At 38.7% G+C, this 25,084-nt stretch overlaps 1 protein-coding gene across 1 annotated transcript in view; it reads right to left on the reverse strand.

Annotated features, from left to right (window-relative positions):
• Positions 1-276: 276 nt before the first annotated feature.
• The window catches only part of CRYBG1 (crystallin beta-gamma domain containing 1), a 45,818-nt gene continuing 21,010 nt past the window's right edge, over positions 277-25,084 (reverse strand). The window contains exons 14-22 of the mRNA XM_056342305.1: positions 18,793-18,919; positions 18,570-18,602; positions 16,725-16,834; positions 16,339-16,468; positions 12,473-12,612; positions 9,997-10,120; positions 8,647-8,805; positions 5,641-5,803; positions 277-2,820 (exon numbers count right to left, since the gene is read on the reverse strand). Of these exons, the coding sequence (XP_056198280.1) occupies positions 2,732-2,820; positions 5,641-5,803; positions 8,647-8,805; positions 9,997-10,120; positions 12,473-12,612; positions 16,339-16,468; positions 16,725-16,834; positions 18,570-18,602; positions 18,793-18,919 (1,075 nt within the window). The 3' untranslated portion in view covers positions 277-2,731. The remainder of the gene's footprint in view (positions 2,821-5,640; positions 5,804-8,646; positions 8,806-9,996; positions 10,121-12,472; positions 12,613-16,338; positions 16,469-16,724; positions 16,835-18,569; positions 18,603-18,792; positions 18,920-25,084) is intronic.

Raw genomic sequence — 25,084 nt, forward strand, 5'->3', positions numbered from 1 at the left:
GGTAAATTACACTTGAACATGAGTTGGTACATAGCAACTATTTCATCTTTAAAAGCTCACACAGTATGCAAAATTAAAAAAAAAATGTTTTAGAAGAGCCTTTTTGATTCCTTCATACTCTGCCTGTTAATAACTGTTAGTATGTCGACAAGAAATATTAATGTCCCTTAGGTGTTTCGATACTAAGAATGTAGTTGTGACTTTTGCAGAACACTCCTCACTCTTGGGTAGGAGGAACAGCCAGCAGCATCGGAGCTAAAACATCCGGAAAACAAAAGCTAAGTCCTCAGAGGGTGAGACACACTGTCCATATACCCGCTGACTAAATTTTAAGTGTCCATATGAACCTTCTGCTGTCCTTTTTCCTTGGCCTTTCCTTGTTCTGTTCACCTTTATTTTTATATATATATATAAAAAAAATGATATATATATATAATTACTCTATCTAGTTCATTCTCAGAACCTATAAACTTTTCCTGTACTAAGCGGTCACATTGCTGCCTCAAGACTGGTGCCATAATCTTGATACGGCAAATCTCTCATGGCATAACTAATCTGAGTAGAAGCATGGAACAAAATCAGTCTGTAACTGATGATTAGTCCAACTTCTGGCACAGATTCAGCTGACTACAGCATTCTGCAGGTAGGCTAGTCTTGATTTTGTCAGTTATCAGGAGACTATTCCTGCCATGCCCACCATCACTGCCGGTGGCAGTGAAGTGCTGGAGGGGTATGTGTCTGTTGGTCTGCTTTTAAACCTACCTTTTTGCCAGATGGGCTACGGCCTGACTTCCTCTACCATTTTCCAGGTAGATAGAAGGAAAATGGTAACCTCTTAATTAAGAACTGCACATTTACTGTGGTGCAGCTGTGGGGATAGAAAAACTCTGCCATGCAGTGCTCCCACCAGGGGACAGAAGCAGCAACCACTTGAACTGTGGCCCCACATACAAACGCACCGAACACATGCTTGTATCGGAAAAGCATCCATTCTTCAGAGCCTGCAGCTATTCCATACCACGTATTTGCTCCTCATTAGCTAGCTATCGCAGAGGAATTCCGGACAGAGAAGAGCACAAGGCAGAAGTAAAACTCACCGTAAGACGTCAGCTTTCTACCTTTTAAAAACAATTTCAATAAAAAGTTACCTAACTTAAATTTATTTGTAAAATGCTATTTATATATAGCAAGAGCACATCAATATGACAAAGTACCACTGTTTGGAACCAATAACAACACATTTTCTATGAAGAACTAAAAGCAGCACATTTCAGAGCAACAAAACTTCCATGTCTGTACAAAAGGAAAATTAGTAAGGCACTTCCTCTAGGGCGGTAACAATAAAAGCACCAGTATCCTTTGAGGCAATACAATAATAATGAAAATGTTAAACAGACTTACTATGCCAGACAAAGGCCTGGATGCTCCTAGGAGCAGCTTGTATTAACACTGGTCTAAGCCAGAACAAAACACAGCAGCATAGTACAAGACTTTGTATTTTACCTTTCTGCCAACATTATTAAGGAAAACTAAGAAAACCAGTTTAAGAGCAGGGCAACAGAAGAACCTCCTGCAGTCATTACTATGTCTTCAAGCCCTTTACTAAACCACTAACTCTTACTTTGAATGGGCATAGCCCTCGTGACTGGGCACGTATCCATGCTTGGCTGTGCCCCTTCCTGGAGCAGTCCGACACGTCTGCCCGCGGCAGCCAGCAGCCCACCGCAGACGTGGCCCTTGGACATCACCAGAAATACCTGGGAGCCTGGCTTTCTCCACGGTAAGCCCAACAGGCAGTGGCTGAAACAACTTAGTAACCACAGTGCTTAGGTGCTGTTGCAGTCATCTTTAGTGATACTTTCCCTAAGAATTCTTGTTGTCTGTATGATTTTAGAGTTCAGGAAGACTATACTTACTGGAACTGTTTTAAAAGGTAAAAATTTGACTTGGCAAAGAAGTAAAATACCCGTAACTCAAAAAGTTAGGAAGCCTAGAAAATGGACAAGTTCTTCACATTCCGATGCATCCTTTTGCCAGCCCTCTTTTTCTAACAACCATCTACTAATTTACATCTTCTCTACATGAGAAAAATTTTTTTTCTTAATTTAGGACTTACTATATTAGCATACTAACTATATTTGAAGTCATATGTTAAAAATTCTTTGGATGTGCTGTGTGCTAGCAGTCTTTAAACTTTCAGTAAACATAAGTTTGTTCCAGCGAAACAAATATATTAATTTCTAATAGTGAATACGTCTCTATACTACAGTCCATAGGTCCAAGTTGCTATACCCACATACACACTGCAGTCTTGTCCTTGATAAAATAAGCTTTTGTTATTTTTTTAACCCTTCTCTCAGTTAAACAAAAAAACTTTCAAAAATAATTTAAAATTATGCTTACTGACTATTCTGGATTAACTACTCACTGCCACAACTGTAACTCCACAGGGTCTCTCAAACCTTTAGTTCTTCCACTGTAGCCCAAGGCATACGACCACTCCATCTCACATTTGAGTTGTGATGATAAAAAAAGGTTTGAGACATACTCAAGTTTTTATAGGGTTAATAATCTTAGGCAGAGGTGAAATCATTCTGTTGCTTGTTCTCTTTGAGATTGCAAAGAAAAGACAAAACTCTCATTGTTGATCCTTTGTCCTTCAGAGATGGCAGTGCCATTTTTAGTGTTTTGAGTAGTGGCTAACTGAAACATCATCTTTTCTTGTTTGGGTTTATACAACCAGTGGTTCCCAACACTGCGTTAACTTTTCTTCATTGACTGTGTTGACAACAACATGGTCACGATCATATTGCGCGCCCCCTGTAAAGAAAAAATTCAGAGTGTAGTTTATCTTTGAAATAAGAGACATGTACTCTAAGTTTCAGGGCAACTCTACTAAGTGTTGGTGTAGAGTGTCTCTTCTCAAGGCACTGAAAAGACAAAACACATTTTCATCATTGCTTACTTTTGGAGTTACTTTTGAAACAAGGAAGCCTGCCTGCTCCTCTCCATCCCTTCAGTAATTCAGTACCTTGGCTTTTTCAGCCTGGGTGGAAAGGAAGGAAACACTGCAATACAGGCAGGTGCAGCTCCTTTAAGACTGTCACTTCCCAAAAGTCACACTTCACTATTCAGTTTTCCCTCAACAGTTGGTCACTTCACTCTAAAGATGATGTTTACACAATGAAGTAAGTCCTGTTGTTAACACAACACGGGCGTGACCACACCAAGGACAAGGTCTGGTACTTGTTTACTCTCTTTTATCATAATCCTCTATTTTGAACAGCTGCATCAGAAGTCAGCGCACACAGATTATCACCCATGTTCAGCTGTTTCCCCTGGCAGCTGAACACACCTGAACGCAAAATATAACCCTTTCTTCAAGGGGCTTAATTTACTCACGTGATGCAATGCCAAACATGGTCCCATAGAAGAGCACCGTTAGTATTCTGACTTAAGAAACTTGGAAACAAAGAAACATTCAACTAGAGCTGAAAGTCAGAACTGGCATTTTTGTCTCAGATCCAGTACATACCACAAAGGTGTGGGACAACATGCATCTCATGTATTATGACGCACCTGCAATAGCAGGTAGTATTCCCACTGGAAGCAGCCACCTGAGCCAACCACTTCCAGAGAGCACCAGGATACTCCTACAGATGCTGTCGTTCATTCTACACCCCTATAGCCTCATCCTCCCTGAATGAGCAGAAGACATGCCTGGCAGCTGAAAGCTTGCCATGGGTGTAACAAATACAGGTTGTAGCAGATCTCGGAAAGAAACGTGCCAAGCATCTGAACCTCTGCATGGGCAGGCACATTTAAGAGCAACTCTCTTGTACTGAGGAAATGCTGTCTCAAGTACCTAGCTGTTCTCTGCTGCAGTAATTTGAGGGAGGCTTTCTGGTGCCACTGCCCTAAACTAGAAAGGTCTATGACAAAGTTAACACCCACATGATTTCTCTCCTTGCCATCACCAGGCAGTTACTAAAAAGAAGCAGATACACAGCAGAAATACTTGCCAAGTTCTTCAGAAAGAAGGCAAAAAGAAGGGAATACAAGATCAAATGCTCCCACAGGAAAAAACCCAACAGCTGATCAGCAGCAACAAAAATAACATCAGCTACATAGCTCAGTTATCACAGTGAGTGCAAGAAGTGTTTTGTAAGCAATGTCTGATAGAATGTAAACATATTATAATGGAAAAGGATGGGATTTTTTCCAGTGGAAGAAGAAACTATTTGATAGAATGGTGCTCTGGACAAGGCTTTGAGCTACACCAGTATATCCACAAGGTGGCACTGGTAACTGCACAGTTGAACAACTGCATTAATTTGCTGAAGAATTCATTAATGCCCAATCTGTGGTCAAGAATAGATCGGCAGAATTAGCAGAAACAGGTAATGTTCCTGCTAGGCTTTCTCAAGTAAAAGCTAAGTGGTCCTACTCTTTCATATTTACCATACAGATTTACTTTTTTTTAAACTACGAATGCATCTATACTTTTATCACCCGACCTATCCATTGTAAAGTTCTTCAATTATAAGTGCGGAATACATAATTGCTTTTAACATGATTAACTGAAGACAAAGCAGTGTAACAGTATTTCTGCTCGTTTCATGCAACTGAGAACTGACTTCAGAAAAAGGTATGCAGAGTCATCATGACTAAAGACTCCCTTGAACTGGAGTCTTTTTGATAATTGTATAATGAATCATCACTAGCTTTTTATTGCAGTAAAGAGAATTTGTGACTATTTGTGCCAGTGTTTTATTATGGGCAGATATTGGATAACCCTTTTCTCACAGTTCTGACAGTCCTGTCCTCCTTACTTGTGAAGTGCTGACTGTTGACTCTGGTATTTTTCCTTTTTTAATTTTTTTTTTAAATTGCTGTAATTAATGTCACAGCATTAATGCAGAATTAAAACAGCTAAAAAAATTAACAGCTATAGAAAATTATTACTCCTCCCACCTGAAAATGCAGTGTTATATAAGAACATCCAATTATGCTAATTTTGCTAGTCATTCCATTTGTTGCTTTTTCAGACCTACTATGAAACTAAGAACAAAATTCAGAAACAGTATCTACATGAATCAAATTGCTGTGACAAAAACTGTAAAACATGCATCGGACTTTAGGCTGCTATGGCAGAAACGCATGTTCCAAATAAAGGTACAGCCATTAAAGAATGAAAAAACTTTTTGCTTCTGATCACATCAGTGTACAGGCCTGCCTCTGCTTTCCTAATATCCTTTGACTATTGCATCTACAATTACTATATAAGAAAATTTGCTCTATACAAATTAAAGTTAATGAGAAGCTAGGTCTTTCTTGCTTCAGCATTTAAAATAATTATATTCACATCACCCAGTGCCACGTAAAATTAACTGAGGATATCTACAGTGAGTGGACACTGGGAATACAAGATAAGCAAGTACTGTGAGTTACTACACTCCATGAAATTAAGTCCTAGGGCCTGTATAATTCAGAAGGTCAGACTAGCTAATCGGGTCTTTTTTGATTCTAGATTAAAGTAACTATAACACCATCCTTAATTTATAGGCACATTTAGTGCCTATCCCACTGTAAATAGCATGTAATTAAGACACAATGTAATGAGATAACACATTTGCTTACCTTTGATATCTAAAACCAGCTTGGGTTTCATCTTGCTATAAATCCTGCCATCAGGACTAATATGCCAATATTGTTTCTCTTCATTCCGTTCAAATGAAAGACCGAGTTTAGAGCCAGGAGTTATAAGATTTCCAACAATTGTCAAGCAGCAATCCTCTGCCATCTGTATCATCAGAAAGGCAACAAGCTATTATCAATTTTTTTTTACTTATAGTATCCACTGTTTTTTATCAGATATAAGAGAAGTCAGCAGGTGAGAACAGAATCTAGGAACTTCTTTCCCTAAAGGAACATATTTTTGCCCCAAGCTCAAGACTACTTACTTTTCTTTTGTTTCTGTTTCTGCTGACACCCTCCACTGCAGAAGAACATTAAACTAACCATGCTGTATCAGATCAAGAGGTACAATTAGCACCTGCTTCTAGCAGTGGCCAATAACAGATGCCATGGAAGATCACATTCACTCTGCTCTTGTATGCAGTATGTTCCTGGTCTACAGCGACTTCCAGCCCAGAGACTTTTCCATGCAGAGCTAATACCTTTAATACTTGGACAATTTCTGTCCCATACGTGAATTTGTTAGTTCCTGTGCACTGAGATCAATGTAACCCTTTTACATGAACATGCTTCTGTATCATAACCCTTCTGTGGCAAGCAGCTCCAAATCTTAACTACTACTGTTATTAAAAAAAAATAAATTTGATAGGTGACTACTGGTTTTATTTGAAGCTCTCCTCACCCCCTTCCCCTCCCTTTTTTTAAGGGATGTCTTGTCCATGCTGTTTGCAGAGACTTCAATCATATCATCCCTCAAACTGCCCCCTTTGCAGGCTAAAAAGTCATAGCTATTTTGTCTCTTCCTTGCTTAGAAGCCCTCCATCTCTGCGCATCTTTTTTTTGCTCTTTATTTGATTCTAGTTTTGCATTAACCTTTTGAGATGAAGGACATAACTGGACAGTATCAAGTGTATGAATTTCACAGAGTATCACAACAATACTTTCTTCTTGGTTCTATATTCTTTTCCTACTAACTTGTATTACTTGACTTCAAAACTCTGCAAGTGTCTCTATGGTTAAAAGAAGTGGCAAAAAGCAAGCTTACTTGAAAAGAATATTAAGCTGTATTAGTAGTAAGTTACAGTAATTATGCTACATGAAGAGTGATTTTTAATAGATCACCATAAGCTGCCTTGTAACTTCTGAATGGACTTCAGTGGCAGATTACACGCCCGTCTGCCATTGTTGATATGGCCCTAAGCTATTATATATATAGTTTTGAAAAAGTGGTACTTCTTACTGTCATAACCTAGAACTGAAGTAAGTTGATTTAGTTCTGCAGTTCTGAAATCCTCTTCTGTACCTAAAAACATTCTCTAGCAGGGCTTGGAAGACTCAAAGCTTACACATTAGGTCCACTAGGCCACTACTTCACCCATCTCCAAGACACTTATGAAGAGTGAGGGGACCTGAATTAATATCTGCTACTCATATCCGCTTCTCGCAAAATGAGCAGAATAACTTTAATATCCTGCTCACTGATTATCCCATCTATCTGAAACAGCTCTTCCTCGAAAACCTCAGGCAAACCTCAAGGTACCATGACTTAGTGAGGTGACCTAAGCTTACAGAAAGAAAGGTGCAAGTTCCTCCAATAACCTGTGTCTGCCTACATGCATGTACCTACTCACCCATGAGCTTAATTTTCTTCTTAAAATGTGGTGAAAACCAATTTTTTGTGCAAAATACATTTACTGCCATTCAACAAAAAGATGGCAGAGTTCTGTAAGGTTTCAGTCATTTAAGATCAATGTTGCCAGCTTGCACTCCGCACTAAGCTACCTGGCTGCTATACAGCATGGGCTGTGTATTTTCTGTGCACAGAAAAACTGATTTATGAGGATAAAAACCAAGAGCATTTATATAAAATAGTACCATACTGTCTCCATGTGAACACTTTCCATGAAATGCTTGAGAGGCACTGTCAAGACAGAAGTCTTTTGTATGCAATATTAAAGCTTTTAGCTTACTTTGCATCACTTTGCTGTCTGCATAAATCCCTTTTACTACTGCCTGTGTCCTGTAAACATGTCCAAACAATGCCTTAGCTTATTAACAGTAAGGTTCTTCCCTCTAGCATAGATGACATAGTTATAAACGGCTCCTTTGAAGTTATACAATCCTATAGAAAAAGTTCACGTGATTCTTTAATACTGTTAAACGGCTTGACTGCAAAGTAACTTAATTTTCCTTGGCCAGCATCCCTGCCTAGGACTGTTCATGCTTAGACATAATGAACTGTGCATACCTCTGCTCACCTCAATGACAATTCACGTATCATTAATTTTATGGACTGTGAGAAAAGTAGTACTTCATTTGGAAACTTGTACGGAGAAACAGAAAAGGGATGAATTTGAAAAATACAGAGGGGATAAAAAACAAAACAAAACAAACAAACAGATCAACAACAACAAAAGAGAAGAGTAGGAATTTAAGTTTGCCTGAATGCAGAAGAGGATATAACCTACATCACACTAACTGACCTACCACGAGGTATTCCTAGTTCAAAACATTATCAGGGTCTGCATTTTAAAAGGTCTCCCCTGCTTTGACGCTTTTGTGATATTTTCACTGTGGAGAAAGAGGGCATGAACGCAGAAGGAGCTCATGAAGAGGCAAGACTATGATCTTCTGGTGTTGACTATACTTATGAAGCTACTATTCTTTAGGGAAGAAGTAAATCTTAACTAAAAGCTCTCAAAATTTCAATTACATCAAAAAAGGTATCATACAACTAGTTTGTATCACCTGAAAAAGCCAGACTTTGATTAAAAAAACAAAACAAAACAAAAAAACCCCCTCAAAAACCAACTCCCTACAAAAAATTACATTACAGCTGAAATAGAATAAGCCTATAAGATAAGTTAAGATGATACAGTAGGAATTGAATTCTGAAAACCCTACTAGTTGAGAGGAAAAGAGCAAAATCACATTGAACTTGAACCTCACCCGGCACTTTATGAATCCATCCTGATAAACCCAGATTTGATCATCTGAGTCTGTGTCTTCTGCAACCTGTATTCTGAGAAGATTCAGATTATCCAAGTTTCCATCAGCAGACATGAACTTTCCCGTTTCCTTGTTTCGAAGCCTGAAGTACACACGTTTCTGCAGAAAACAACAGAACTCTTTAACCACAGTCTCAGTGCAGAACACATCTTGCTCTAGTTAACTTCAGAGCAGTTATTGTTCAGTGCAAAACCCTGTGCCTCCCTCTTTCTTTCAGGAAGCTTAACTTTTCTACTTTAGAATTTAACTCCAAAGTTCATAAATATCTAGGACAAGCCAAGCTTTGAGAACTCGCCATTCTGCATGGAGAGTTTTAGGTTTTCCTATGCACTGAGATCAGCACACAGTGGAAAGCTATGCATTTTTAATTCAGAGCAGCACTAACTTCTCCCTGCTACCTTCCTGTATAGATGCTTTTAGCTTGCATCAAGGGTGCACTTGTGCAGTGCTGCTCATTTCACTGGCAGCAAGTATTACACTGCACATTTGTGCTGTGGCTTGTTAGACGTTAACACTTCTGTTTAGACAAGTTTCAGCCGCGGCAGTCAAAATGCATTATTCCTAACTGCTTAAGGCTATACAAAGACAACTCTATGACAGCAAGCAAATGCGTTTGGTTACAGGTACAAGTAACCCATGAATTAGAAAAAGTTGTTTCCTCTACAAAAAATGGCTCAGTGAGAACTCAAATGTTAAAGCTCACAGGACTGCTGCTGCAGCACTGGAGCAAATCACATGGTCTTTATTTAGAGAACAAAATGAAAAGGACACTGCAAGAGTAAGTTTTGCATTAGATTTGCAAATTATTCTTCCAAGTAATAAGCAAGGAAGGACCTTCCCCCTACATCAACACAAAATCACTACTAATTGAAGTATCCAGTTTTGTTGACCGATTTTCTTGTTGTTCCACAAACAATGCAGACAGTAGAGACAGGATGCCAATAACCAGTTTGGGTGCTCATTATAAAACAACTTAAAATAATTCATATATAGTAGTTATAGCCGTTATTGGTTAAAGTAATTTAGCCAATCCTTATACGCTGTCTTCTATGCTGGTTTAAAGTATGCTTAATGAACAGTTCAAGCAGTGGAATTGCAAAGCCACACAGCATAATCAAACAGCTTTTATTACAAGCAAAACCATAGAATAATTTCTTTACACTATTGCCATTGCTGAAGCTTGTAACATGCATCAGGACTGTAACATTGCTTTCAACTGTGTAATATCCCCCCAACCCCATTACAAAATATAAATTAGTACTTGACAATCTCATCTCAGAGCCTACTCACCTGCAGTAAAGGCCTCAGAGAACCTATCTGACAATAGCCACTCGCTTTATACCAATCTGGAATTTCATCCGGTGACAGCAACATCTGACGCCCCCTGTAATTACTATGCTCATAAATTATCCATCTATGAGAAAAAAAGACAGAAAAAAAAAAAAAAAAGACAGAATGCTTTTACTGCCAAATCCTGCTTCAGAATCAATAAACGAGTTTAATAAAAAACCTGTCCCACACAGTATTAGTGTTTAGCTTTGGAAAGCCATTTACCTTCTTTTAAACAAGTCTTCAAAACTAATAAAATCATGTCCTGATTTAGATCAACCACATTAAAATGAATACACTGGAGTTCACTTTTTAAAGTCCTGTTACCTAAAAATTACAATCTGAATGAAACAAAGCATTTTCTTGTCTTAAAGGGAGAACCCAACTTTTAAATATCATGTTTTCAGCAGGTACTGTGACTCCCCAGGGAGTATGTATGTATATGCTACATATGCCGTATATGCTAGATAGCTGCATGTGCAGAACCAGGAGTTCTGTGTCTCTCAGTCTGGACACGCCTGACCCACATAGGACAGAACTACCAGGGACGCAGATTGCAACAAGCAAATACTGGAACTGCAACAGGATGAAGTTCTCTAGGGTATTTTGATAAGAGGTTTTATTTCAGAACACCTCTGTTCTTCCCAAATACCGGAGGGCAGGGGTATAACAGAGAGAGAAAGAGTAAACATGCAGAACAAATTTTTTTGGCGTTCCCTAGCACGTAACCAACCAGGCTTACAATCACATTGAGAGCAACATGTCAGAACCTGACTTCTGCTCTCTACTACCGGTACAGGCAGTGAATTACAACTAGAGTTTGAAATAAGAGTACAATACAGTCCAATTTGTTGAGTTTTCTCATACTAAATTTACTGGGACTGTCCAATAGCCATAGGTTTTTCAGTACATGAACAGTCAATATGCACATTTTCCTGTTACCTCTGTTCCTCTGATTTGTCAGCAGACACCTACATTCAGAAGAGGCACACTCACCTTAATTTTGGTGCTTTATCACAGCCTAATACACATCTATCCCCAGGTATGAAATTAATAGCATTCTAAATGGATGTCTCTCAGCAAAGGAAGATGAAAACCCCTTCAATAAGGGAGGCAGTAGGGGCAAGGACACTGAAACCTGTATTTTGACACAGTTCAGCAGCTGACACTGCTATTAGGAAATGAGAATTTTCATTTCATACTCTATACATTTCCAATGATCAAACAGAAAAAAACATATATATTAATTGGACAGGAAACACACATAATTCACAACTCCATTACCTGGAATCACGGTAACCCTGTTCTTGGCAAAGTAGTAAGGTGATGTTTGACTTTATGTTATTTCATGTTATGGAAAGGGAGAATCAACTATATGGTGGTTGTGGTGAAAGATACTGAAATCTCAGGAGACTTAAGAATACAGAGCATGTACCTCTTCTTATGACCTTTATGTTTCAAACTTCAGCTCAGTGTGCTAAGGAAACCCTTTGACCAGCTTTTATCCGGGTGGGGAAAATGGTTTTCTGTACAGATCTGGTATTGGCTATCCACTTGAGGGCAGTCTTAAGTTATTCAACATCATCTCTCTAGTGCACACCTTGGACTTTTCCCTCTTCAAAAGAACATGTTTAAATGCAAAGCAACAGTAGCATCGATCTATAGTTAAAAAAAGTCACATTCTTCCAGTCAGGAAAAAACATACACTTGAGACAAGTATCTTGGAGGTAGAGGTTAACAGGAAAAACACAGAAAGAGAAATTTAACATATCTGCTGGAACACTGGAAGAAGACAGCACAGTAGCTCTCAAAATGCTTCCAGACAAGTTTTTAAACTTCATCACAGACTGTTTTTTTACATGACCTTCAAAAGTAAATTTAGAGAACACAACTGCTCAAAACAGCTAACAAATTTAACTGCTAGACTTACAACCGAGAGTTTGACCCGATTCCTGAAGTAAAAGAGATTATTACTAATACCAAAAGAGGCCAGATCATGATCTGACTGCACCACTGTGTCCGTAGCATGTAGGTAAAATGATGAACATGAAGACTTATTAAAACATTCTGAACTTATGACACAGATAACACACTGATTTATGATTGAGACCTAAATCAAGAGCACAGAAGTTAGTTTTAAGGGTGCTATGCAAGCTGGCTTTTATAATATGGCATGAGAGAAGACACCAGTTTCCCTGCCAGCTTTATTGAAATCAATTTCAAATTCTAGCACAGGGCACCGGTAAGTGGTAACACACTGAAACAGGATGTGAAAAGGTTCTATAAGAACAAAAGGTTCTATAAGAACAAACTCCACTAATGCACTGCACACGTTATGATATTCTAATTTTATACTCTTTGGTTTCTGTTGTCTGTAATTTTTCTATTGCAAATAAGTACATAATTCTAAAACATCAAAAAGTGATTTTAAACTCACATGCCGCCAAGGACTTGAACTGAAGCTATTCGAGGATTGTATCCCAGGAAATGGAGATTTAAGATTTCTGTGCTGAACTCTATTTTCTTTCCTTGGAAACCCACCTTCTCAAAAAGAGCTATGCATGGTTCAGACAGCTCCTGCAAAAGGAAGGTAAGCACTTTTATAGGATGTTAGAACTCCAGATGGTGACTGTGTACATCATTACCCCACGCAGCCTTTTTATTTAAGAGGTTTCTTCTTGATGTAATATCAAAGACCCTCAATAATGTTTTTGTTCTGCAACAGGTGACTTAAATTCAAAAAGCAAAAAAAAGCCCTTATACAAAACACACAAGGAATCCTGTATGCAACATAAAACTTAATCTTAAGGCACACACAAATCTCTCTGTGCTTGATTCTTACATAGTATCTTAGGTATGTTTTAAAATACATTTTAATTAATACCATCTCTTTCTTCCATTGCACTAAATCCCACTCATTGCAGGAATTTTCATCTTCACAGCTGAAGACACAGTAAGATAATAATGATTTCTACAGCTTCAAACGATGACAGCTTTGTCAGCACTGCTTATCACTTACTGCTCTCATTTTTAATTCTTATAGTAGTTTATGGCAACGCCTCTGACTAGAGAAAAGCTTCAAGATTCATACTTCTGAATTCTGAATAATTCTGAGGAGAAATTCATGACTCAAGCAAAAACTCTAACATCTGATGTGGGGAGATGATTCTTCTCCCTCTCTGCCAAAACACTTCTGGTGTCAAAAGGGATTCTGCCCACATGAAGCTCCCCGTAACACTGAATCAATTTTAAATGGCTTCTGGATAACGAACTTTGGACTTTTTTCCACGTGGCAAGGTATCTTTAGTGGACTAGAAATAACCTCTCATAATTAAGGCCTTCTCCTGGAAGCTCAGAGGTAAGGGTTTGAAATCCCTTGGGGTAAAGTCAATTAAGCCCGAGTGTCCTGATATTACAGTTTACGCTCATAGACAGAAATGACCCTGCCACTCCCTTTCTCACAAGTCTTCCAGCAACGACTGCATAAAACCAATGCCATAGCTAAAGAGCTCCTTCCTGCTGGCATGTGTTCAGCACACTGAAAACACATCAACTGGATCGGGAACGCCCAGCATGACGCAGTCTCAACAGACTCCCACCTGGCCTCAGGCATGGAAACAGGCCCTCCAAGGCAGAGGTGGCTCCATACACGCATGGCAGCGGATATCTGTGCTTCCAAGTGACTTTGTTAGGCAAGACCTCATGTCTACCTCTTTCTAGACAGCGCTTAAATTCCTCTTTAATCTCCCTTTAGATGTTTAAGGGCCCGGATGATAACATTGTGTGTCACCATTATCTCTGCAACAGTCCAGATTATTGCACAGCAGCTGAGCTATGCTTCCTGATCATACCTATGCTACTAGGTTGTGGAAAACGTCAGGAGAGGCCTTTCAGCTTACTCCAAACTCAGAGTATGCTGACTCCCACCATGAAAGGCTAACACGTTAGACTGTCACGTGACATCACGGGTAGAGCCCAACAGAACAGTCCCACCATCACAATGTCCTGGTGTCTCTGACCCCTCTGCTACAGACCTGCACCCGCACTCTGAGACATGCAACTGGTCAGGCAGCTGCCCTTGAACCATATGCAATGCTTCAGAAATAATCTACTTACGAAGAAAACACACAGATAGAAAAGGAAATCCTTCAATCTTGTGCCACACCTTCCACTCCAGGCATTTTTTTTACATTCCGCAGCAACACTGTTATATAAAACGTTCCCCATAGAGGGAAGCGTAAGGTCAGCTCACAAGTTTCAGTATTTCACAGGTACTGCACTGTACGAAACTGGTGCTCCTGTATATCTACATTTAGGTATTTCACAGAGTCACTCATTAAAAAGAAGTATTTTCAACAGGACTGTTCAAGCATAAACCATATTCACACGTGTTTTTATAGTATGTTCAGGAAAAAAGAACATGTAGCAAATTCAAGAAGGAAAAATGCTACTTTCTATCTGCAGCACAACCATGTGGACCATGCAAAGCAAGCAGAATCAAGCAAAGATACAGTGATATTAAAAAAAAACAACAAACTGAACCCTTAGGCTTATGAACAAAAGCCCTTTTAACTTTCACTTCTGTTTATCAAACATCCCTTTCATTTCCTTTTTTTATGGTCCCTTAGAAATGGATCCCTGCAAAGGAGAGTTAAACTAGGTAAGTATAGTAACGTGACATACTGAAACAGCAAAGGTGCTTCTTGTATAGAAATGCCACAGAAAAATCACAAGTCAAGTTTGGGAATGGGCAGATGGTGGCGAGGAATTAAGATTGGCACTGCCAAAAAAAACAGTACCAAAAGAAATCTGACAGGTGAAGTCAGTATCTAGAATAATAAAGTTCAATCTTTTGTAACATTATGAAAAATTAACAGTATAATATGATAGTTTCTACCTAACTTCTTATTCTCTGTATTCTGGTTTGCTAATAAACTGCTGAGCAAATCAACCCTTTTTCCTCTTCTCCAGAGGCAGCAAGCCTCTGAAGAAGGAAGCAGCAGCACGTGACTTGGAGACAGATGCAGCTCCATGCTAACATCTAAACTGTGATAAATTGCAGGGCTAGAACAAGTTTCAGAAGTTGTAAGAACTTAAAGAGGCACAGAACTGGCATTTGGTTGTTTTAACACAACAGTCCCTGTCACAAATCATAAGTATTCTAAAAGTAAGCTGATCCTTCCAGTTTGAAAAAAAGAAAACATCTTAAACCCAAGTACTCAATACCAATATGTACAAAAAAGCCTATTTTAATTCATAGTGATGCCCCACCAAGCTTGGCTAGAAACACTTCCATTGTTTTTAATAGGATCTCTACTGGACAGCAAAAGAATCCAGAGGGCAGACATACTTGCTTCAGACCTTTGCTTACACTGTACATCAAAATGCTCCAGATGCATGAAAGATGATGACACATTTTCTCCTTCGTCAACTGCTACATCACTGACAGGTTACCAAAATTATAGAGGAGTGCAATAAAGTTGCCAAATTCAAAAACAGAGATCCAATAGTGTACTCAAAATGAGTACCACCTCTTCACATTGCTGTAAGTTCCCGGATTCTTGACCACATTTTTCTAGTAATTACTTTGATCTTAAAAGATATTTGCAGATTCCGTAAGTGATCCATCATAATGATTGGTTATAGGCTTGAGCAAACTTGTTCCTTGCCACAGATGAGTTACAAAATATGTAAATGTTGTTTCATTTGTATCCACCACACATAACAACAACACAAGCTGATTTTGCCAAATGGCATTGGGTGTTGCTTTACTTCATCCAGAAGGGTGCATTATTTTGTGATTAACTCAAACTGCATTTCCCTGATGATAGCAACAGTGTTTTATAATTACATGTATTTCATGCAAAGTTGCTTAGTTAACTCTGCTTTTTAATATGCATAAAAAGCCCAAGGTCCACAGTACAGGTATTTCTTCACACTGTCCTACTGACATTTCTTAACCCAGTCTAAGTGGTCTCTCCTACTGGGAAATGAAGAGTTTATCTGACACGTTTGACACTTTTTACGGAAGTCCTTTTATAAGCTGTTACGAACAGTGATCCCAGGCAGCTGCTTCTGTGATATCCCCTCCTTCACAGCAACAGCACAGAGGTCAAAAAACCCAAACTGCAGCTAGGCCATTTAACTGCTACCACACAGGGGAAAAAAAACAAACAACAAACAAACCAAAATCAAAAACCCTCCTCTGTTGTCTGTGCATCCCCAGCATTTTTACTGTTGCAAAAAAATGGGAAAGTCAGAGTCATCAGCATACTTTACAATATTTCTAATAGCTTTACTTACAATATTTATAATCTGTAAAGATTTAAGAACTGCTTGGGGTGAACAACCCATTGCCGTCAGATCAGGATAGATTCCTTCTTCTAACACATACTGGTTCCCGCAGAAGTCTTCTTGATCATACACTATGCAGCTGCAGGAAGAAAAAGAAATAGCCTAGAATTCCGTGCAAGTAAAATGATGCTAGTGTTTCTCAGTCTTTAGCAAGAGGCACTGAGAGAAACATTAGTTACAATGTTTTGTCCTGACACGATAAAGATTGATGGGTAAACTGCATAGTATTGTTCTCCTTAAGTCCCCGAAACCACTTCAGTTGTTAGAAAACTGGTTACTTTTTTAGAACTTCTACCATTTCAGTGATTTTGCAACATTCAATCAATATAACTTACCTGCCATCTAAAATTTTTGAAGACTTCACAGCAAATGAATCAATACATCTTGTGTTTTTTTCAAGTATTTGGCAGTTACCCTTGAATTCAGGCTCTGAAAATAACTGGACCTTTAAAAAGTTATAAACATATTTTAAAACAATTCATTCTTCAACCTTCAGTAACATGTCTCTACCACTACTTCTATAATTAAGATTAAAATATACTTAAAACACCCAGAGTTCCTCGGTTATATATCTTTTTTGTTATGTATTCAGTGCTGCAATCCTTATTCAAGAAAGCAAGGTAACAATACCAAAATTTCTGGCTGTAAATCACTCGGTAACGTACAAAACAACGGAGACAAAAATGAACAGAGACAGCTCCTTGGACTATATATGGCAGAAGATTTTTGAATTCCCACAGAATGGCGAGAACAGGCACATCTTTAGTGAAGGGCTATAAATGGTTTTGGTTTAGATTAATCCATTTAATCTCCAAAATACATACTCTTCCCACTAAATGAAAATTGCCTGACTCCCAGAACATAATGGGACATAATCCTGGCCAAGTACTCAGCATGCCAACAGGCATTGGTATGTATTCCCAGGCTAGATGGGCTTTATGTGCCTGTTACAGCCACAGATGGAGTCACATCAGTTCTTTCTCTGCTGGGAGGATAAGAGAGGATACATCACCCAGAGTCTTTTGTCCTTGTTAAGAAGAAAAAAATTTCTAAGCAGCAAACCTGCTCATTTGGTTAGAGGGTAATTAACCCTGATCACACAGAAGTCATCCACATTATCACACGCCTACCAGCTTTATTCACTCTTAACAGAGACACGAGTGTGGGCACGTACAGCATTCTCCGAAGAGGAACGCGCTGACGGGGGATGCACTCTGTTGACTACAAGCCATTACTTCTTTGTTTCCTTTGGATAAGGTCTTAATAGGCCCATAGTATATAGATGCAAATAATTTTTCATGCACGCAGCTGAAAATAAGCAGCCTTGAGATTTTTATTTCCCATAGTTTATATATTATACCTACACAGGCGATGCCAGCGAGGCATGCTACTAACCAAGAATAGAAAATGAAACATCTAAGACTTTTCTCCCTAGTTTTTAGTTCCATAACATACTCACCATTTTGACTGAAATGAAAATAAAACTTTGTACAGGGATAAACATGAAAAGGTTTACAATTAGGAAAGGATGAAAAAAGCCACCCATTAGCCTCACTGTTAAAACTACATATTTGTACTTGCACACAGGAGACAGTCCAACGTAAAAATATTAGCTCACTGCATGGACAAGTTCTCCCTGTCATTTCCTTCTCTTAGTTATTTACAAAGATGGCATTAACTTTTAAGCACAACCCAGCATTATTTGTGAGTGAATAAGATTCCCTTAACTACAAAGGCCACTAGCAGAACTGTTAAGCAAAGATCTGGGTTCAAAAGAAATTACATCACAACTGTATCATAAACGATATCTATTGTAGAGCCCCTGCCTCAGCAACAGAATCCAGGTACCTGCACCTCTGCGTAGAGGGCTGTGGCCTTCAGCTCCTCAGAACTATCACCAATACCCCAAAACAGCTCATCTGCTGAACCAAAACATTGCCTGTGCCCTGAGAAAGCTCTGAGGGCAGCTGTGTATTAAAGCCCACTCTCCTTGGGCCTTAATATGCTTTACTTAAGAGGTTTGGAAATCAGCCTTCCTTCACCTCAGTTCTCATTCTTTTGTCTGACTACATCTGACATGATATGCAAGTACCTGGTGTTACACTAGGCAAAAAGCTGTTAATCTTTCTTCATACATGTTACAGACATAACACAGTATTTCACTTAGACAAGTATCTTACCTTGACTTTACCCCTTTCACTTCCAACAATATCCTGCAAAAGTTTGGAGGGGAGGAAAAAAAAAAGGAAAAAATATTTTAAACAGTAATAAAGTAGCAAACATACAAAAGTTTACTATTAATTATTGTTTAAAGTATGTAAATAAACTGAATTTGATAGAAAAAGTATAGCTCCAAGTTACTCCAGAGAAGCTTTCAGAACAAGTATAAAATGAACTTCTTACCATAATGATGGGCTGAACTGAAGATATTTTGCAATTCTTCCCCCCCCATGCCTCAATGCTGGGATATAGCCCTTTAGCCAGTATATACTGCTCCCCCGTAAACTCAGGATTCTCATAAGCCACCCACCTAAGAGAGACAGAAGAAAAGGGCAATGGGTAGAAGTCACACTACTTTTCCAAAACACAGATGTGTATTTCATTACCGTCTTAATGTAAGAACATAGAAAAAAAATTCTCCCCTCAAGTGCCAAACTACAAGGCTATTAAAACCCTGAAAAAACTATAGTGTATCTGATACTCCAAAGGCCATGCAAATTTCACTTCCTTTCACCCTGCTATGTTGATACGAATCAGAGTGAATTAGCTAAAGCAGACCACAAGTTAAAGTACATCATCTGCTAGATACCCTAAAAGCTGACTCCAGTAAGAATATTTCGGGATGTTTCACAATTCTATTATTTTATCTAGATAAGTTCTTTTCAAGAAAAACAGACATGTCAGAATGCAATTTTTTTGGATAAAACTAACTTTCAGAGTCATCTGGGCAGTGAAGATAGTAATACTGATTTTTAATGTTGCCTGTACCTACAGTTCAGTTGTGTTCAAGCAAACCCCAACAGAAAGCTGAGCTGCAACAACAGGCATATATGCTCATGAGAGCAGGCTGTTCTCTGCTAGGAATCACAGACATCAGCAGGAAGAACATCCTTGAAAGCTAAGTATTGAAACCATCACAGATTTGACCAGATTTATGTATTTAAATTCAAAGCCATTACTATAACTACTCAGTCAGATATCATGCTTGACACAGGTCACAAACTCAGATTTCTGCATCAAGGCCAAAATTTCTGTCTCAGTCAGAATATGCCTTTTTTGAAAGACCCTGAACTTTTGAGATGCACAGAAAAGCAACCAAATCACTACATACCTCTCCAACATTCAATCACCCCTGCAGCACTTTATTTCTAGTCTGAAGTATCCATTGTCAGCTAGTCTTGCTAAGCATAGTCTAATAAACCATCTATTATGGCATTCTCCTAACCCTTGCTCTGCGCTGAAAGCCCAGATAATGCATTCCCACACAGGCACTACCTTTGGTTTTGTGAGAACCTACATAACTTCTGTTGCCTTTCACTGCTAGATTTCCCAAATTTTCCCATCATTATATTTTGGCTCTTTTTTAAACTCCTTTTTTCTTTTTTTTTGTTCGTTTGTTCGGGTTTTTTTTGAGTGGCAGTATTAGAACCGGCCACAGTAACAGCTGAGTTTCATTGGTTACATTTACATAAGGATCAGGACATCTTGCTGGTCCCTGGTTCTACAAGATAATCTTCTACTCGCCAACAACCAGCTTTTAATTTTAGCCAATGCGTTGCATAAGGAGTGTATGCTAGGTTATGCCAGAACCCACTTTCAGTGCAGTCTTCTTAATGTAGTTAAGAATGTCAACACAAACAAAAAATTTCACATCATAAAGCAGTAAAATGATATGGAATTTAAAATGTGCAGTGGAGGCTAACTTTCACCATGTAAATTCACCATAAAATGATCTCTGTGTCAAGCAACTGGATTCTGTTAAACTTATTCCAAAACCAAATACCAGAATCTCTGCAGATACAACAAGTGGGATTACTTCAAACTGCAATAAAGCTGCATCAACATGTATGTGCTGAGAGGATGAACTTTTTATTATTTGTCCATGGCAAACACCCATGCAGTGATTTGCATTTATCACTGTTCACATCTCTTGGTTTGCCTCAGATATAATCAATTATTCTAACCTGTTATGCACTAATTACTTAAGGCATATTTCAAGGCACATTTCAAAATCACCTCATAGTAATTCATCAAAGAGACATTGGTATGTACAATAAATTGAGCAGACAGTTCAAATGTCTCAGGTGTGTCTATACCTGTATGCCACATATACCAGAAGCTGTGAAAATGAGGTTTTCTTAACCAATTTCTTCAGCAGACATTCACTAGATTTTTCAGTGCACAAATGCTAGGGTACAACTACTGTGCATGACAGTTTAACTTCATTGACATCTATGCAAACAAGCATTTCTGATATTAAGTGAATGATAAAATATGGCAGATGCCTCCTAAGAATCTCTCAATAGCAGTTATTTCATTTCTCCCATCTAATAAGAAGCCGAATACAGAAGTAATCGACTCACTTGCATATGTTTATGCTGAAATCATTGGGATTTCAGTAAGTAAGTACCACTCTCCCATGCAAGTTAGCCCATGCAGTTAAGAGAGCTTCTAGAGTCAGGGCTTGCTGTGAAATACTTGCGCTTTTTCACTTCATTCAGAAGCCCCTACAAGCTGCTGAGAGTAGTAACATCATCAAGGACAGGCAGCTGAATTCAGTACCAGCTAAACCTGTCAGACCTCAAAAGACTATCCTTAGGAAGGAGCACTGCCTTAATCCAGCTTCTGACGTAACAGAAAGGCCTGGAGAGCAAGACATCGCCTCCATATCTGAGAAGGAGAGTCAGTAACCAGGCACCACAAAAAAACTGACGTACTGCTCTGCCACATGGCAGCAACCACCCTGCCCTACATGGAGCCAGTTCTCTTAACAGTTTTTGTAGAACCCAGCTCTACAAATTGCCTGAGCAACAGCCTCACCCAGGTTGCTGGTAGGGTGGTGCTGGAGACCTTTACTCCTCTGCACCATCCAAGCCCCTGGAACCAAAGATGCTGAGAAAAGTGTCATTTATGTATTGTTAATATTATTACACACACAGTATCTTTCCCCAGAGTCTTCTATATATGATGTCTAGGAAGCACAGCTCCAAACAGTGTCCGAAAGAACAGTCAAGAATCCAAATGCAGATAACTTGCCAAAAATTATCTTTGCCCATGGTTAGCCCGTGACTCATCTTACCTAACTTTATCTTTCATAACATTGGCCATTTCTCTTCACATTTGCTATTTCTAACATTAGCTGAGAGGGGTAATCCCCATTTTTGCATTGATCAGACTCATTTTAGGATAGGACAGATTACCTACATCCTAGAAGGACCTTCTCTCTCAACTAAAAGAAATGACAACACCTTCATTAAACTAAATGCCATAGCTGTAAACAGAAAGTTTTCAGGGACAGCAGCACTCCTTCAGGTCTGAAATAGAATCCATAATCTTTAAAGTTTAAAGACTACATGGAGTCAATGAGTTTAAATTGGCCCATACATACTAAGCAGATAGACCACGAGGGGCCAGGAAGTTAAGTGGCATTTGCAGATTTGTAGCACGATGAACAGAGAGGATGAAGTAATAAAACTCTGTTTCTAGGAAAGAGAGAAAACAGGTTCTTTATCATACCCTTTTGTGCTTGTGATTCCTAGTATCCCAGAGACCCGCAAACTTTAATTTTGCGACTCCTTGAAAAGGTTTTTTTGATGTCAGTTCAGCTCAGTTCAGAAAGGGAGGGAAGCAGAAGCTTTGTCCGAAACGTTTTCCCATGGGGCACGCAAGGGCTCTTGCCCTTTTCAGCTCCCAGTGGAGGTTTGTTCTTGTACCTCAGGTCTCCTTAGTCTCATGCGTGTTACCTTCCTAAGTGCATCTAGATTAAATTTACTGCATTCTGGCTCCTGTATATGAGCTATTCATCACCTAATGATTTCCTTAATATCACTATCCATATGTACACTAGAAGCAGCCAAATCTGCTCTGTAGACTAATTACTTGAAAATTAGGGGAAAACCAGGCTGATTACAGGACCACAGTAAAACAAACGCCTACGTAAAAAAGATTTGGAAAAGTTCTTCCACCAAGTTCAAAAAGTATCAAATGAAAGACAAAGAGTTTTTTCAGTATTTTTGGCTAAAGTTTCATGAGTTTATGAATAAAGAAAAGGCACATTTCAAATATGCAGTTTCTGTGATTTTGATCACTATTAAATGTAAGCTTCGGGAGTTTTTTAAGCAGAGATGAAATCAAAATTGTACAACAGTTGATTTTGGTACTTGCTTAAACCTGTAAAGGGTGTTACCCGTTGCTAGTAAATACTTCCATTTTCCGCCACTTAAAATTCTGCCAATTTGGAAGTAAAGATCAAACCCTACTTAGAAGAAAGGCCTCTCCTATTTTCAGGCAGTCTGCATTGCTTTCTCTCACCTCAATGGCACAATAATAAAATATCCTGGATTTTATGCTTGGCTGGTCTTTGAAGAACACTCAAACATTTTAATTTTTAAAACTGTCAGCCCTCATCACCTTAGAACTTTTTTGGGGGTTGTGTCTTTAAAATGGATTTAGCTAAGAAGTTAAAATACTGCTTGGAAATATCCTTCAGAAACACAACAGCTGAAAATTTTAATGCAGCTAGTGTGCAATTACCCCAAAACGGACTATTCAGTCCCCAAATGCAGAGCTGGGCTGTCTTCAGCATACAGTTTAGAGTTGCAATTCAGCTTAGAACTTGTCCAGTAGTATCTGTGCACTGCAGTGTCAGGCTTTGTTTCCTTTGATATACCCTTTAAATTATGAAGCAATGAAATTATGTGGGAAATACAGATCATCTGTTATCTGTTACTGCTGTAACTGCTTACCCCAGATACCTGTAGTTAAACAGTTGCTATGAAGGGTTTTATATTTTTGACTTTTTCTTTCTTTTTAATGAAGTATTTTCAATATGATACCAGGAAGGTTACTTTGAAATATTATGACAAGCTATTACTGAATCTGTCACAGTACACTACAGTCTAACCAGCTCAGGAAATTGCTCAATGGATTATTCATCACTTTTAAGACTCATATCTTGCAAGAAAAAGATAGAAAACCTTTTCACCTGAACTGTTACTTAACACTTAAAATAAAGCACTGTATTACCAAGCATGATTTAACATGAATCATTCAGCCTTTCTGACACATTAGCAAGAACACCACCACAAAACCCCCAAACACTCACAACTTCTTTGAAAACAAAAGGGTCCTACAAGACTGTTAAGAGCTGAGTGCTAGTCACCTGTTATGAACAATGCACCTACATTTTTATAAAAGCTTATCACTACAAATTACATCTTTAAGAGACTACAAGGTGAGATTACAGGGCAGTAGCAGTCTGTGGGAAAAGAGTTTTGTTTGTAATGACTTCTAGCCACCTTTACCACCAGAGTATTAGAGTCACGCTTAATCACTGGAATATGCAAACTCAAGTACCATTCCTATCTCAGCTGCGAGACACATTTACTAGACCAACTACACAAAGGGCATGATAGGTAACCCACAATTTATTTTCCAACCTTCAGAGGTGACTCTTTCCCATGAATCTCCCTTGCGTATTACAGAAGACAAAAGAGCACGGTGGCTTCAGAGGTCACAAGGCGGAAAAAAACCTGCTGTCACACCATATTCATATACAAACTAAAAGCGTTCCTCTGGAATGCACTGAGCTTGCTTCTGCAATCTTTATCCAGACAAAACTAGCAAGGATGTAGCACAGAAAACACAGAGAAAGATTTAGGGGTGTTTTTGGGTAAAGGAGAGCTTTCAGCAAGTCACCTGCATACCAGAGAGGGAGAGAGACAGTACCTCTCATAATTTTGTCTATTTGGAGACATGATTGCTAATACTTGTTTCTGTTTCCAAAATGCTTTGGTGCAGTCTGCAAGGCTGTGTAACTGATGTACTGAACAGATCAAACAGCAGTCTATCAGCTTATTGACTGTGTGTGACAACATAGGTGGTACAAAAGAGTGAGAGTTGTTAATGGCCATGCTAACACAAAGTTTTGGGAATGACTGCGTTCAAAAAAAACTAAAAAAAAGCCCCACCATGATACTAAAACACTATTAACCTACAGGATTCACTATAGTGTTACTTTTTAGAACAGTTAGTATCCTTAATACCAGAACGTATTAGTGAGCATAGGAAGAGTTATCTCCATTTTACACACAACCAAGAGAAAGCAAGGAATTTACCTCTGGCCAAACACAAGAAGCCTGGAAATTAGTGTCAAACCTGAGAATTAGTTCCATAACAGTTTTGTTGTTAAAATGCTTTAAAAAACCCGTAAAAATACAGCCATGAGAACAAGCTATTTCTACCTCTGCAATGAAACACCCTCTCATACTTTCCTACTTTGTGTAACATTAAGTCTATATTTTCTGGCACCATCTGATCTTATTGTGAAAAGAAAACCAATTTACTACACATGTTCACAAACATTTTACTTTTAATATTCTGCAGTCAAGGGCAGAACATTTTATCTGAAGACTCCACACAGGCATTAGAAGTCAGAATGCTGAAAAATACCATCAAATTCTGAAAATAACAGCAC

The sequence above is a fragment of the Falco biarmicus genome, chromosome 6 (assembly GCF_023638135.1).
Source record: "Falco biarmicus isolate bFalBia1 chromosome 6, bFalBia1.pri, whole genome shotgun sequence".
In the NCBI taxonomy this organism is placed as follows: domain Eukaryota; kingdom Metazoa; phylum Chordata; class Aves; order Falconiformes; family Falconidae; genus Falco; species Falco biarmicus.